The sequence below is a fragment of the Talpa occidentalis genome, unplaced genomic scaffold (genome assembly GCF_014898055.3).
Source record: "Talpa occidentalis isolate TD23 unplaced genomic scaffold, MPIMG_talOcc4v2.1 talOcc4.4, whole genome shotgun sequence".
Taxonomy (NCBI): domain Eukaryota; kingdom Metazoa; phylum Chordata; class Mammalia; order Eulipotyphla; family Talpidae; genus Talpa; species Talpa occidentalis.
The window spans coordinates 40,764,411-40,776,969 of record NW_023604295.1 but is presented as its reverse complement, the minus strand read 5'-3'; the positions used below and the strand labels follow the sequence as shown (position 1 = coordinate 40,776,969).

General features: G+C 33.4%; 1 protein-coding gene across 22 annotated transcripts in view; it reads right to left on the bottom strand.

The window, feature by feature from the left end:
• Positions 1-12,559, bottom strand: part of DLG1 (discs large MAGUK scaffold protein 1) — a 193,173-nt gene that overhangs the window by 85,057 nt on the left and 95,557 nt on the right. For 16 of the 22 annotated variants that reach the window (XM_037525322.2, XM_054700463.1, XM_037525320.2 and 13 more), the window contains one exon: positions 5,185-5,238. The exons of the other annotated variants lie outside the window; for them this stretch is intronic. In XM_037525322.2, the coding sequence (XP_037381219.1) occupies positions 5,185-5,238 (54 nt within the window). The remainder of the gene's footprint in view (positions 1-5,184; positions 5,239-12,559) is intronic. 22 annotated transcript variants of the gene reach the window in all.

Below are 12,559 nucleotides of genomic sequence, written 5' to 3'. Positions count from 1 at the left end.
CTTTACATTTACATTTATCAATTCTTTATTTGGATTTTCTTTAAGCTTCTTGAGTTGAATGCCCAATTTACTTACGCTTATTATTCTTTTCTGTTTTTATGAGATCTGGTTAGACCCAAATTGCTACACTGGGTTCTATTTTTATTCACCTGTTTATTTCTAAATAGTCCAAAATTTTACTCTGGAAAACATTTCTAAGTGAGTGCATTCATATGGTCTTCTTGGTGTTAATATGTAAAATTTTTGTACTGTGACTTTCTGCCTTCTGCTTTATGGAATCTGAGATTTTCACCATTAAACTTCTCAAAGGATAGATTTTAGTAAATATGCTAGGCACTTAATTTAATGCTAAGTCGCAGTAGCTGGTGGGGTCCAGGAGCACAGAGTGATTTAAAAGAAGTTAAAAGTGAGAAGGCCACAAAGATCCCAAATGACTTTATTCCTAAACTCTCAATAACCTCAAATTGTCTGATAATTTCATTTATAGAAACAATTCTATAATATTAACACATTCGTCCTGGACTTCTAAATGCCAAGAATACATTACCAAAACCACAAATTACCCTATAAGCACCACACTCAAGTAAAAAATAAAACAACAGTGGTTGCAGTGTTTTCAAAAGCAATTATGGTTTCTAGCAAAACTACCAAAATGTTTGCTTTGCTTTTTTTTTAATGTCTCTACAAAGTGTGGCTTCCAAAAGGAAAAAAATGATTAATTAATAGATTTGTAACTCTCTATTTAAAGGACAGGGTGAGAGGTAAGCTGGGAACAAAGTTAGGGAAGAGAAAATTTTTAGACAAAATGAATGTATTACTTACAAAATATTTGGTATATTTTCCTCTTTAAAAATATGAAAAATAGACTGAGAATACTTCTCAGGAACTGTTACAGCCAGTATTTTCTAGGTTTTGAATTTAGTTCTATCAACAAAATGGGAATGTTTGGTGATAGCTAGAGCAAAAACTAGTAGATTTGGTATGGATTATGAAAAGCATTGCATCTTTTTTTAAGGAATGAGAAATAGGTAGTCCTTAACTTTTTGAGCATCAAGAAGGTTTAAAAAAACAACAACTATGGTTTACATGGAAAAAGGAAAAAAAAGAGAAAAGAAAAAGCAAAGAAGAGCAATTAAGAGTAAACTGCTAAAGAAGTTATGACAGTCATTTGGATAAAAGGCAAGAATTCAAAGAATTTTAACAATAGGTGATAAATCAAAATAAAAAAATAAAACAAAATAAACAAACAGTGAGGACAAACCCAACAAAGCATAACTAAGAGCAACTAATATATAACAAAGATGACCAGGAAAAATAAAAATCAGGTTATGCAATGTATGTCAGTGGTAAATTGTATTACAATGATCTTTCTGGTTTTGACAACCATGTTGCTTTAATTAATGATTTAGAATATGTTTTATTATTTGTGAGGGAAAACTCCCATACTTACTTTTATTTTAAATTTTACTTGGCTATTCTTGAGTACTTTCTATATCACCAGTGTCCAACGGAACTAACTTTCTGTTCTATAATCTGTCTTGTCCAATACAGGAGTTGTTATTATCCACATACAGTTACTGAATGCTTAGAATGTGATGAGTGTTAACAAGAGAAACAAAATTGTAAATTTTAATCAATTTAAATTTAAATAGCAACATTTGGCTAGTGCCAACTCCATCCCACAAAAAACAGTTTTTTTTTTTCCCCCCCTCTCCTCCCACCTTTTCTTCTTTTCCTCCACTTCATCCCCACCCTAGATAAAGCATTCTCTCTTTTTGGAGGCTATGACTATTTCAAATTTATAGATTAATACAGGGAAAAGAGTTCTATATCCTCTTTCTACTCAGCAACAAGATCTGCTCTACTTACTCAAATATTTTTTATGTCATCAGTCAAGTTCTACTGTTTCCTCACACAAACTCTACATTTTCTGTTAAAGTGATTATTAGGTTATTTCATATTTTTGGTGATATAGCCAAAAGGCTAATATTTCTAACTGGTTGTTGATAGTATATTGGAATAGCAAATATTGTTTAAATTTTAAGTACTGGGGCTCCCTGGTGGCCTAAGGGTTAAGTCTCAGTGCTACCACCACGATGACCTGAGTTTGATCCCTGGCCAGGGAGTTGGCCCACATGGTGGGCCACATGGTGGCCCACATGGTGCAGCAGACCATTCCTGTCTCGCCTGCTGCTCCCCTTAGCAGTGTATTTCAGTAGATCTGTCTGTTCTGCTCCCCACTACTCTGTCTCTGGTGAATTCTCTCATCCCCTGCACCTCTGGCCTATACACCAGTTTGTCTAAGCAAAGATTCAAAAAATAAATAAAACGAAATAAAATAACTTTTAAGTACTGAAATTAAAAAAAATACAATTTGTTTTAATTATGGGTACATTTATGGCAGAAAACAAAGAAAAATTTGTAACGCAGATATTCTCAGTCCCCTATTGGCCCAAAGATTTGAATTTCTTAATCATCCCACATTAATATATCCAAACAGGGCATTTAAATCCTATTACATAACAGTGTTAAGACATGTCCAAAGGAAGATAAATAGATGTATAATTTATTAATTCCCTGTTGTTTTGGTTCAATTCAGTATATCTGTCTAACTACAGAGTAACATAATGAAATTTAAGATTTTATCTATCAACATTCATATGAGTCATGGTTCATATTAATGCACAGTCTCAAGCAATTAAAAACCTCAAAGTCTATACCATCACAAGGTAAGAATCTAAAAATAAAAATGTACTGGGGAAGAAGAAAATGTTCTTCCTAATGAAAAATTAACATAGCTAAATATAAAGTATTAACCCGAAAAGAATTTACTTTTTTTTCTAAACAGTGACCTGCCATTTATGCTGATTTTAGACTACTGTAGTTATCAATTATACTACATATGAAAAAACTGAAGGTTTTAGTATATAAGAAAATGAACAAAGTCAAACTGAATGGATTTTTCAAACCTTCACTGTTCATTGTCTGTTTTAAGGAAAACAAAGACAGAAAAACAGATGGAAATTGTCTCAACAAATTGCTTAATTTCATCACATTACTGGAACTTCAGAATTCAGTCTTTTTTTTTTTTAATAGCTCTTTTTTTAAAAAAAGATTTTATTTATTTATACAAGAACTGGGGTATAGGTCAGAGGTGTGGGAGGCTGAGAGAATTCACCAGAGACAGAGTGGGGAGCAGAACAGGCACACGGACTGAAGACACTGCTGAGGGGAGCAGTGGGAGAAATATGAGAGGTCTGCCAAGCCATGTGGGTTTCTCCCTAGCTGGCTGGGAATCGAATCTGCACTGCAGAGGCTGAGGACAGCTTCACAGCGCAGTGCTCAATCCACAGGGGAGGCCCAGAATTTAGTCTTTAGACTGCTTTTAACATTTTTATTACTTAAGGAAAGAATAGGAACACATGGAAAGAGAATCAACTCCAGTATCATTAAAATTATAATGATACTTAAAATTGAGTGTATGCTTAATAGTTAAAGACTGAAAGCTTTCTCTCAAGGAGAAAGCAGAAAACAAGAATGTTTGCTCTTCCCATTGTAATGTCTAATACAGGTTCCAGTCAGGGCATTTAGGCAAGAAAAATTTTTTAAAAAGATAGGCTGACTGGAAAGAAGGAAATAAAATTATCTCTGCAGATGACATGATCTGTTGTAGAAAAGCCAAAGGAATCTTCACGAAATAAAACTATTAGATCTAATAAACTGTCCAGTAAGTTTAAAGGATAGAAGATCAATACCTAAAAATCAACTGCATCCCCGCACATTAGTTAATTTAAAAAAATCCATAAAACTAAGGAAATAATTCCATTTATAACAGCATTAGAAGAATAAAATAATTAGGAATAAACTTAATAGAAGTACAAGGCTTGTATGTATACTGAAAATCACAAAACATTATTTAATAAAATTAAAGATGTAAGCAAAAAGAAAGATAATCCTGTGTTCCTGTACTGGAAGACATTAAGCTGGTAACACTTCCCAAATTTACCTAGAGATTCAATCTAATCCCTATCAAAATCCCAGCTGCCTTTTGGTTGAATGCAGAAATTGACAAGCCAATACTAAAATTCATGTGGAAATGCAAAAAATCCAGAATAGCCAAATTGAACTTCAAAATTTGGAGGACTTAAACCTTCTGATTTCACCTATTATTACAAAGTTAGATAATCAATACTACGCGGCAGTGGCATAAGAATACATATGTAGATTAATGAAAGAACTTAAGATACAGAAAGCCATATATTTATAATTGATTGATTTTCTATAAGTGTGCCAAAATCATTCAATGTAGAAAGAACAGTCTTTTCAACAAATGGATATCCACATGAAAAAGAATGGAGTCAACCCTTACCTCATACAATAAACAAAATTAACTCAGAACAGATAAAGACATAAATGTAAAAGAGAAAAATAAAATGCGCAAGAAAAAAACGTAAGTCTAAGTCCTTGTGATCTTGGATTAGGCAATAGTTTCTTAGATCGGATAGCAAAACCATAGTGGCAAAGAAAAAATATATAAATCAGATTGTTATCTTTCAAGAAAATAAAAAATAATCCCTAGAATGGAAGAACATTTTTGCAAATTATGTCATAAAGGACTTGTACTCTGAATAAAGAACTTTTATAAACAACCAATAAAAGAAAGATAATCCAATTAAAAATGAGTAAGAATCTGAACAGACCTTTCCCCAAAGACAATATACAAGTGGCCAACAAACACAAGAAAAGATTCTCAACATTAGTCACTAAGTAAATGCAAATCAAAGCTACAATAAGATGTCACTTCATGCCCACTAGGATGACTACAGTAAAAAAGACCAAAAAATTGTTGAGGAGAAATAACAAGATTGGTGAGGACATGGAGAAATTGGAAACTTCACACAAAGCTGATAGGGATACAAAATGGTACAACCGCTGTGAAAGTTACATGGCGCCTCAAAACCCTAAACATTAAGAATTACCATATGAACCAATAAGTCTACCAGTAAGTATATATAGAAAGGAACTAAAATCAGGGACTCAAATATGTACTAGAACAACTACAGTTCAGTGACATTACATCATAAGTGCAATGTATGAGAGCAAATAATGCTGTGACCTCTGTATATGCAATCAAAAACTGAAAAGGAAAAGCAGATTAAAATGTGAGGAGGAAGTTGAACTTACATAAGTGGGTGTTTCCAAACTATCTGTGTTGACCAGTACTGGAGGAGGATTTGCCTTAAAGAAAGAATTGTAAATGTGTTAGTATACTAGGAAAATCAACACATATGTATTAATGTTCACAAATGTTAGAAGCATAGGAAAGATGGGTTATTTCCAATTATAGTTTTACATAAGATTTTTATATGTTAATGTATCATTTCCAACACAAAATAGAGAAAAATTAGGTATAAGCAGATAGATTTGCTTTTGAGAAATAAACTTGTTATACCTGCTAAAACAGACAAACTTTTCTTAACATTTGCAAAGAAGTTCACCAGTCTTCTCAAAATACCTACAAACATTCTTCAGTAAAACAGCTCCTCCTGATTAGCTTACAAATTAGCTTTCATTTCCTGAAGATCCCATAAAATTCCAGTCATTTTATTAACCAGAAAACAAACAAACAACTCCTTCACAATGAATTGTGTTTGAACAACACAGTTTCATGCATTTTGGCTACAAAAGTAAAAAGGAGTGGGTAATACTTTATTACATATAAACAGGACATTAACTGTGTTATGTGAAGTTCTACTTTGTAATAGTTTACGTTTGAGTGATTTAGTAAAAACCAGACCTAACAGGTAAAATACTATCATTATTTAAGGAAAGCTAGTAACTCTTCAAGTTTGAGATTTTATGAATATTAGAAATTAATCATTTCCCAATAACCTATTGAGATTCCTCAAATCGGTATTTGATATTCTGCTTCATTAAGAAAACTAATGGTACTTCACCAAATTTCGCTTAAGTTACAAGTTACAGTCTTCAAAAATCACAGCAAGAAAGCCATTGGGGGGGGCCTCCCCAGTGGCGCAGTGGTTGAGCGCTGGGTTGCGAAAATGCCCGCAGCCTCTGCAGCGCCGGTTCGATCCCCGGCTGCTCCCCGGCCACCGGAGGAGGGTCCCACATGGCGCGCAGACCTCTCCTGCCGCCCGCTGCTCCTCTCAGCAGTGTACTTCGGTCCTTCTGCCTGTTCTGCTCCCCGCTCTGGCTCTGGTGAATTCTCTCACCCTCCCGTGCTTCTGACTGTACCCAGTGCATGTATAAATAAATAAATAAATCTTTAAAAAAAAAAAAAAGAAAAGAAAAGAGAAGAAAGCCATTGGGTTCTCTCTGTTCACCTATTACCACACAGAGCGGGAAAATGATGCTTTTTGTCAAAGTCTAATTTATACTAAATAATTATTACAATTCTAGCTACCTAACAGCACCAACTTATCATCATTGTGTAGAAGTTACCTCTGATCAGTCTTATAAAAATTCCAATATTTAGATAAATACAAAGTGATATAAAAAAGGCTAAATTTACTTCAAAATAAAACAGAGAGGATACAAAGTAGGAGAGGTTATAGATTAAGCATGTACATGAGTTGATGATTAGTGTAGATGGGTAATGTATGTACATGGGAGTTCATTGTGTTAGTCCCTCCACATTTGAGTATTTTTGAAATTTTTCATAATGTATTGCCAAGCATAAAAGTATTGAGTCAAGTGCTCATTTTGTAAGAGGTTAATAACTAAGGCAGTGATAAAATACTGTAGATAAGATATTAAAACTTACACTGTACAATAATTTTAATTTTAAAGTTCAATTCAGAAGAATATATATGCTAACTAGTAAAAATAATTATTATTTTTGACTTAAAGAACATGATTGGACAGCAATATATGTACAATAAATGTATTTGTAGCTATATTTTAAAATCAACATAAGTGAATGATCATACTTGAAGGGAAATCATGGGACTAAAAGGCTTCAAGTTTGATAAGAACCAGGAACATTCACAGTGAAGATTAAAAAAGAATTTCAATCAAAAACTAATGTTGGGATTAGAAAATCTAACAAATCTGAAAAAACATATCATAAAAGACAGTTGAAATAAGAGCCTACATAAATGAAGCTTGAGAGGCATGATTTGACTGACTCAAAATTAGCCACTTAGAATAAGATGAAAATATTTAAGACTGTTAGCAGTGGCGAATTAAAACATTTACCTTAGAATAAAGTACACATTGCCTACTAGCCTGATATTTTCTAAATTCTTTAACTAAAGAATACAGAAATGGTATCTGACAAAAGTAGTACTCCACAATTCTCCACTTTAGAAAAGGTAGGAATGCAGGGCCTCCCCGGTGGCGCAGCGGTTGAGCGCTGGGTTGCGAAGCTGCCCGCGTCCTCCGCGACGCCGGCTCGATCCCCGGCTGCTCCCTGGCCACCAGAGGAGGGTCCCACATGGCGCGCAGACCTCGCTGCTGCCCTCATCAGTGTACTTTGGTCCTTCTGCCTGCTCTGCTCCCCGCTCTGGCTCTGGTGAATTCTCTCACCCTCCCGCGCTTCTGACTGTACCCAGTGCTTGTATAAATAAATAAATAAAAATAAATCTAAAAAAAAAAAAAAGGTAGGAATGCAAATGAATGAGGTAGCACAATTTGAATGGGCTTGGATGGTATGATATACAACTCTTAGCAACACAATACACTAGCACCAAAGCTAAAGGACTGGAAGGCAGAGATACCTAAAAAATTTGGCCACAGAATATACTTTCAGATAGCTAAACAGTGGCAAACTGGCTAGTTTAAGGCTGTGGGATCACGGGACAGTGGGTAGCAGAAAAGGGAAGACAAATTACTCAGATTTGCTTAGGGGGAAATCAAACAAGGTGACTTGAGAAGAATCTCCGTAAAAATTATTAATTTTTAAGTAAAAGTAATTTCAAATGGGAAAAAAAACCCCACAAAACACCCTCTTTCCCGCACTTTGCTTCAAGTAACTTACCTTAAAACCTGGTTCTAAGTCTTCTACCTCATTCTACCAATCAGTAACATTTAATTATAACTAAACCGCAAGTGTTACTGAAACTCATTTTTCTATTTCCGTAAAGAGACAGCAAAGCTTGAGTTTACCCAAGAGGACTGCTTGAGATCCAGCGAAGTAATGTAAAGGAAAATATGTTGTAAAGCATGGAAACAACTGCTAATTTATTATTATTTACTAATAGCATATAGCTGACCCTGAACAACATGGATCTGAACTCTGTGGATCCATTCACACTTGAATTTTTTTTTTTTCCTATCCTTGGTCACCCTCATGGACTCAACCATAAATTACAGGCAGATTTTCAATTGCATGGGAGGTCTGCACCTATATAGCCCCTGTGTTTTTAAAGGTCAACGGCATACCATTGCATATATTTCAATTTGTACAATAATAAAGTCTTACAATTCCCCTAAGAGGAAGGGCAGAGGTGGGGAGGTTAATAAAGAGGCAGGAATATTTCAAAAATAGGAAAAAGACATGCTAAATAATCTGATCCAAATATCAAAATCATGCCTTAAGAAACACAGTTTTGCTCATTTAGTCTTTTAAATATTATATTTCACAAATAAAGGGTCTCATAGATATGAAATGCTGCTAAAACATATATAACATACTCACACAACTTTAGAGGACAGTATTACATTTAAAAATTATGTTAAAATAATCCTAAAATGCAGTTATTTAAAAACAGACCAAAAACTAGGAATTTATGCTTTTACGCTGTACACTGTATTTCCCCTTCTTAACATTTATCAAAATTTCATTATGTTTTTTAATGTCTTTCTGCCCTACTAAATAATAAACAAGTGTTATTCAAATGCAGAACTCACAAACCCCAGAGAATACATCTTGTATTCTAATTTGAGACACACTACACTGCATTAAAAGTTAAATGCTACAGCTTAAATGATCACTGTTAAAGTGTTTACAAAAATAAACAGGGTGGATTCTGAGAAGGTGGCAGAAACAGAAAAAGTCAAAATAATACTGAAAAGAACAAAGCTACGGGACTCACACGTCTTCATTTCAAAACTTACTACAAAGTTGTTGTAATCAAAACAATTTGGTATTTATATAAAGACAGATATACAGACCAATGACTAGAATACAGAGTTCAGAAATAAGCCCTAACATATATGGCTAAATTATTTTCAACAAGGGTGCCAAGACATTGAATGGGGAGAAGACAATCTTTTCAATAAATGGTACCAGAAAGTTGGACATCCACATGCAAAAGAATGAAGTTGGATTTTTACCTAACACAATATATAAAAATTAACTTAAAAATGAACCTATAATCTAAATAAAAGACCTAAAACAGAAACTCTTTGAAGTAAACGGGGAAGAAGCTTTATAGCACAATTTGTCAAGGATTCAATGTAAATACAGTCAAATAAAAATATAGACAAATAAAAATATATAATATAGACAATTTGGACTTCCTGAAGATTGAACATTTTATGTAACAGAAGACACAGAGAGTGAAAAGGCAACACAAAGAATGAGAGAAAATATTTGTAAATCATAGATTTCTAAGGGATTAATATTCAGGATATATATAAATCCCAAGAACAGAAAATTAACCTGTCAAAAATGTGTAAAAGACTTCAATAAATATTTCTCCACAGAAGATACACGAATGGTCAATAAGCACATGAAAAGATGCTCAACATGACTAAGGGAAATACAACTCAAAACTACAATGAGATAGCACCTCACATCTATTAGGATGGCTACTACCACAAAAACAGAATATAGATTTTCCTTGACCTACAATGTGGCTATGTCCTAACAAACCTATCTTATCTTGAAAATATCATAAGTCAAAAATGGTGGCAACAGAGTACACTGTAGACTATCAGTAGTTTACTCTCATGATTGCATGACTGACTGGAGCTGTGTCTTGTGGACACTGCCCAGTATAAGGAGAGGATTGTTCTGTATATCACTAACCCAAATTCAAAGTTGAAGTACAATTTCCATTAAATGTGGATTGCTTTTGCACTACTGTAAAGTTAAAAAATTTGAAGTTGAACCATCATAAGTCAGAGACTGTATAACAAGTGTTGGCAAGAAAGTGAAGAAACTGGAACCACTATATACTGTTGGTAGGAATATACAAATCATAGCTGCTATGGAAAAACAGTATGGTAATTCTCCACAAAATTAAAAATAAAATTACCATATGATTCAACAATTCCATTTTTGGGTATATACTCAAAAGAACTGAAAGCAGGGTCTTGAAGAGATACTTACACCTTCGTGTTTATAGTAGCATTACTCACAACAGCTAAAACAGAGGTGACCCAAGTATTGACAGATAAATAGATAAATAAAATGAGGAATATACATAAAATGGGATATTATTTAGCCTTCAAAAGAAAAGAACTTCTGATGCCACATATACTATAACACAGATTAACCTTGAGGACATTATGCTAAATGAAACAGCCATAAAAGGACAAAGACTATGATTTCACTTATATGAGGTATTTGAAATCATAAAAAGAGAGAAAACAGAACAGTGGGTGCCAGGGCCTGGGGAAAAGAGAGGAATGGGGAGTTCTTACTTAATGGGTAAAGTTTTAGTTCAAGATGAATTCTGTACTTAATACCACTGAACTACAAACTTAAAAAGGGCTATGGTGGTAAATTTTATATTACATGTATTCTATAAAATGGGAAAAATTGACCTCGATCTAATTATGAAATGCATTAAACACAAATTGAGGAATATTCTACAAAGTAAAAAGCCTGTTCTCTTATAAAATCCTACAGTCACAAAAGAGAGACTGTGGATCTACTCCAGATTAAAGGAGATTAAGTGCCATGAAAACTAACTGCTAGGCATTGTATTATGCTGGCCAATGAGCCAAGTTTCTATTTTTCCTATGAAGAACATTATTGGGAAAACAAAAATATAATTAAGGTTAGCAGATTAGGTAACAGTATTATATTAGTGATTTTCTGATTTAGCTCAACATATTAACAAAAATTTTTGTTTTAGGAAAAAATGTTTAGTATCATAAAATAATAGCATTTAAAGGTAAAAGGGTATGAGTAAAACTTCCTTTTAAATAGTTCATAAAAATAATGCACACAATTAGATAGGAATAGAAATGATAAAGCAGATATGGTAATAAAACAGTAACATCTGGGTAAAAACATATCAAATTTCTTTGTACATTTCTGCAACCTTAAGTCTTAAATGAATTGAAAACAAAAAACAGGAAAAACCCACAAAAACACAAACAGAATAAGAGCACTGTGATTAGATGTTAATGTTTGGCTCATGAAGATAACCCCAAGTATGCTACTCTATTTAGATACGAGTAAAAATGAAAATATATCAAGTTATACTATAGATCATATTAATGATCAAATTATTTAAGACCCAACACTCAAATGTTTTGTGAAATTCTTAAGAGTCCAGAGCAATATGGTGCTCTGCAGTGGATATACCTTTAATAAAACTGTAAAGTGGGAGTTACTTGTTAACTTATTTTTGGCACAAACAGCAGGCTCTTGGAGGAGAGGGTAAATGTTATAGTCATCTTAGCATTTACATAATTAGAACAAAAACAAAACAATAAATGAAAAACAATTTTCCAAATCACAGATATGAATATGAACAAAGACTTTCACACACTGAAAAAATTAACTGCAAAGCATTATCAATAATACATTATTTATTGTACATAGTTCCTCATAACTAGTAGAAATAGAGGTCAAAGCATCTAGTTTAAAGGAGAGTGTTTACTCTGGAGTAGCTATAAGCCTGCACATGTAATAGGTCGATATCGTAGAGATTATATAATTATACCTCCAGTAGAAAGAACTAGCATTTGTTATACACCTAACATGCACTCATTCTATATGGAGAAATGAGGTTTTGGGAAACTCAGCAATTTTCCACACTGTCACACAGTCAGAAAGGGGTAAGGCCTTGAAGTAGTAGTCAGGTCTCACTATAAAGTTTATCCTCTTTCTCTAACTTGAAACTGCCATTCAGTGTATCTTTGCGTGTACCACTCTGCATAATAAGCACGATAATCCCATGATAATTAGTAAGCTCTCATAAAATTAAATGACACGATGAACATAAAAGTATTCTGAGAAGTATAAAATCTCTATAACAAAAGATAAAATAAAAAGAAAACCCATCAACTACCTACTTATCTATCTGGTTTGCCTGATCCACAAACTCATTTTGAATAGTCAGGGAGCTATTATCTCCTGATCTGTACAAAATCAGAGAGGTTAAGTAACTTGAGTCACAGTGATAGGTCTGAATAGGTCTTAGGTCTTTTGCTTTCATTTCTATTACATCCTGATGCATCTAAAATACAAAGCAACAGATCTTTAAGAAGAAATATGTCTACTTAAAATGTTTACACTAGATAATATACTGAGTACAGGTTTCAATATTTACTGGGGACCAATGTTTTAATTGGTTATATGAATTTTATAATGTACATTATACTTGATTAATTAAAAACACTTATTCTGGAAAATGAG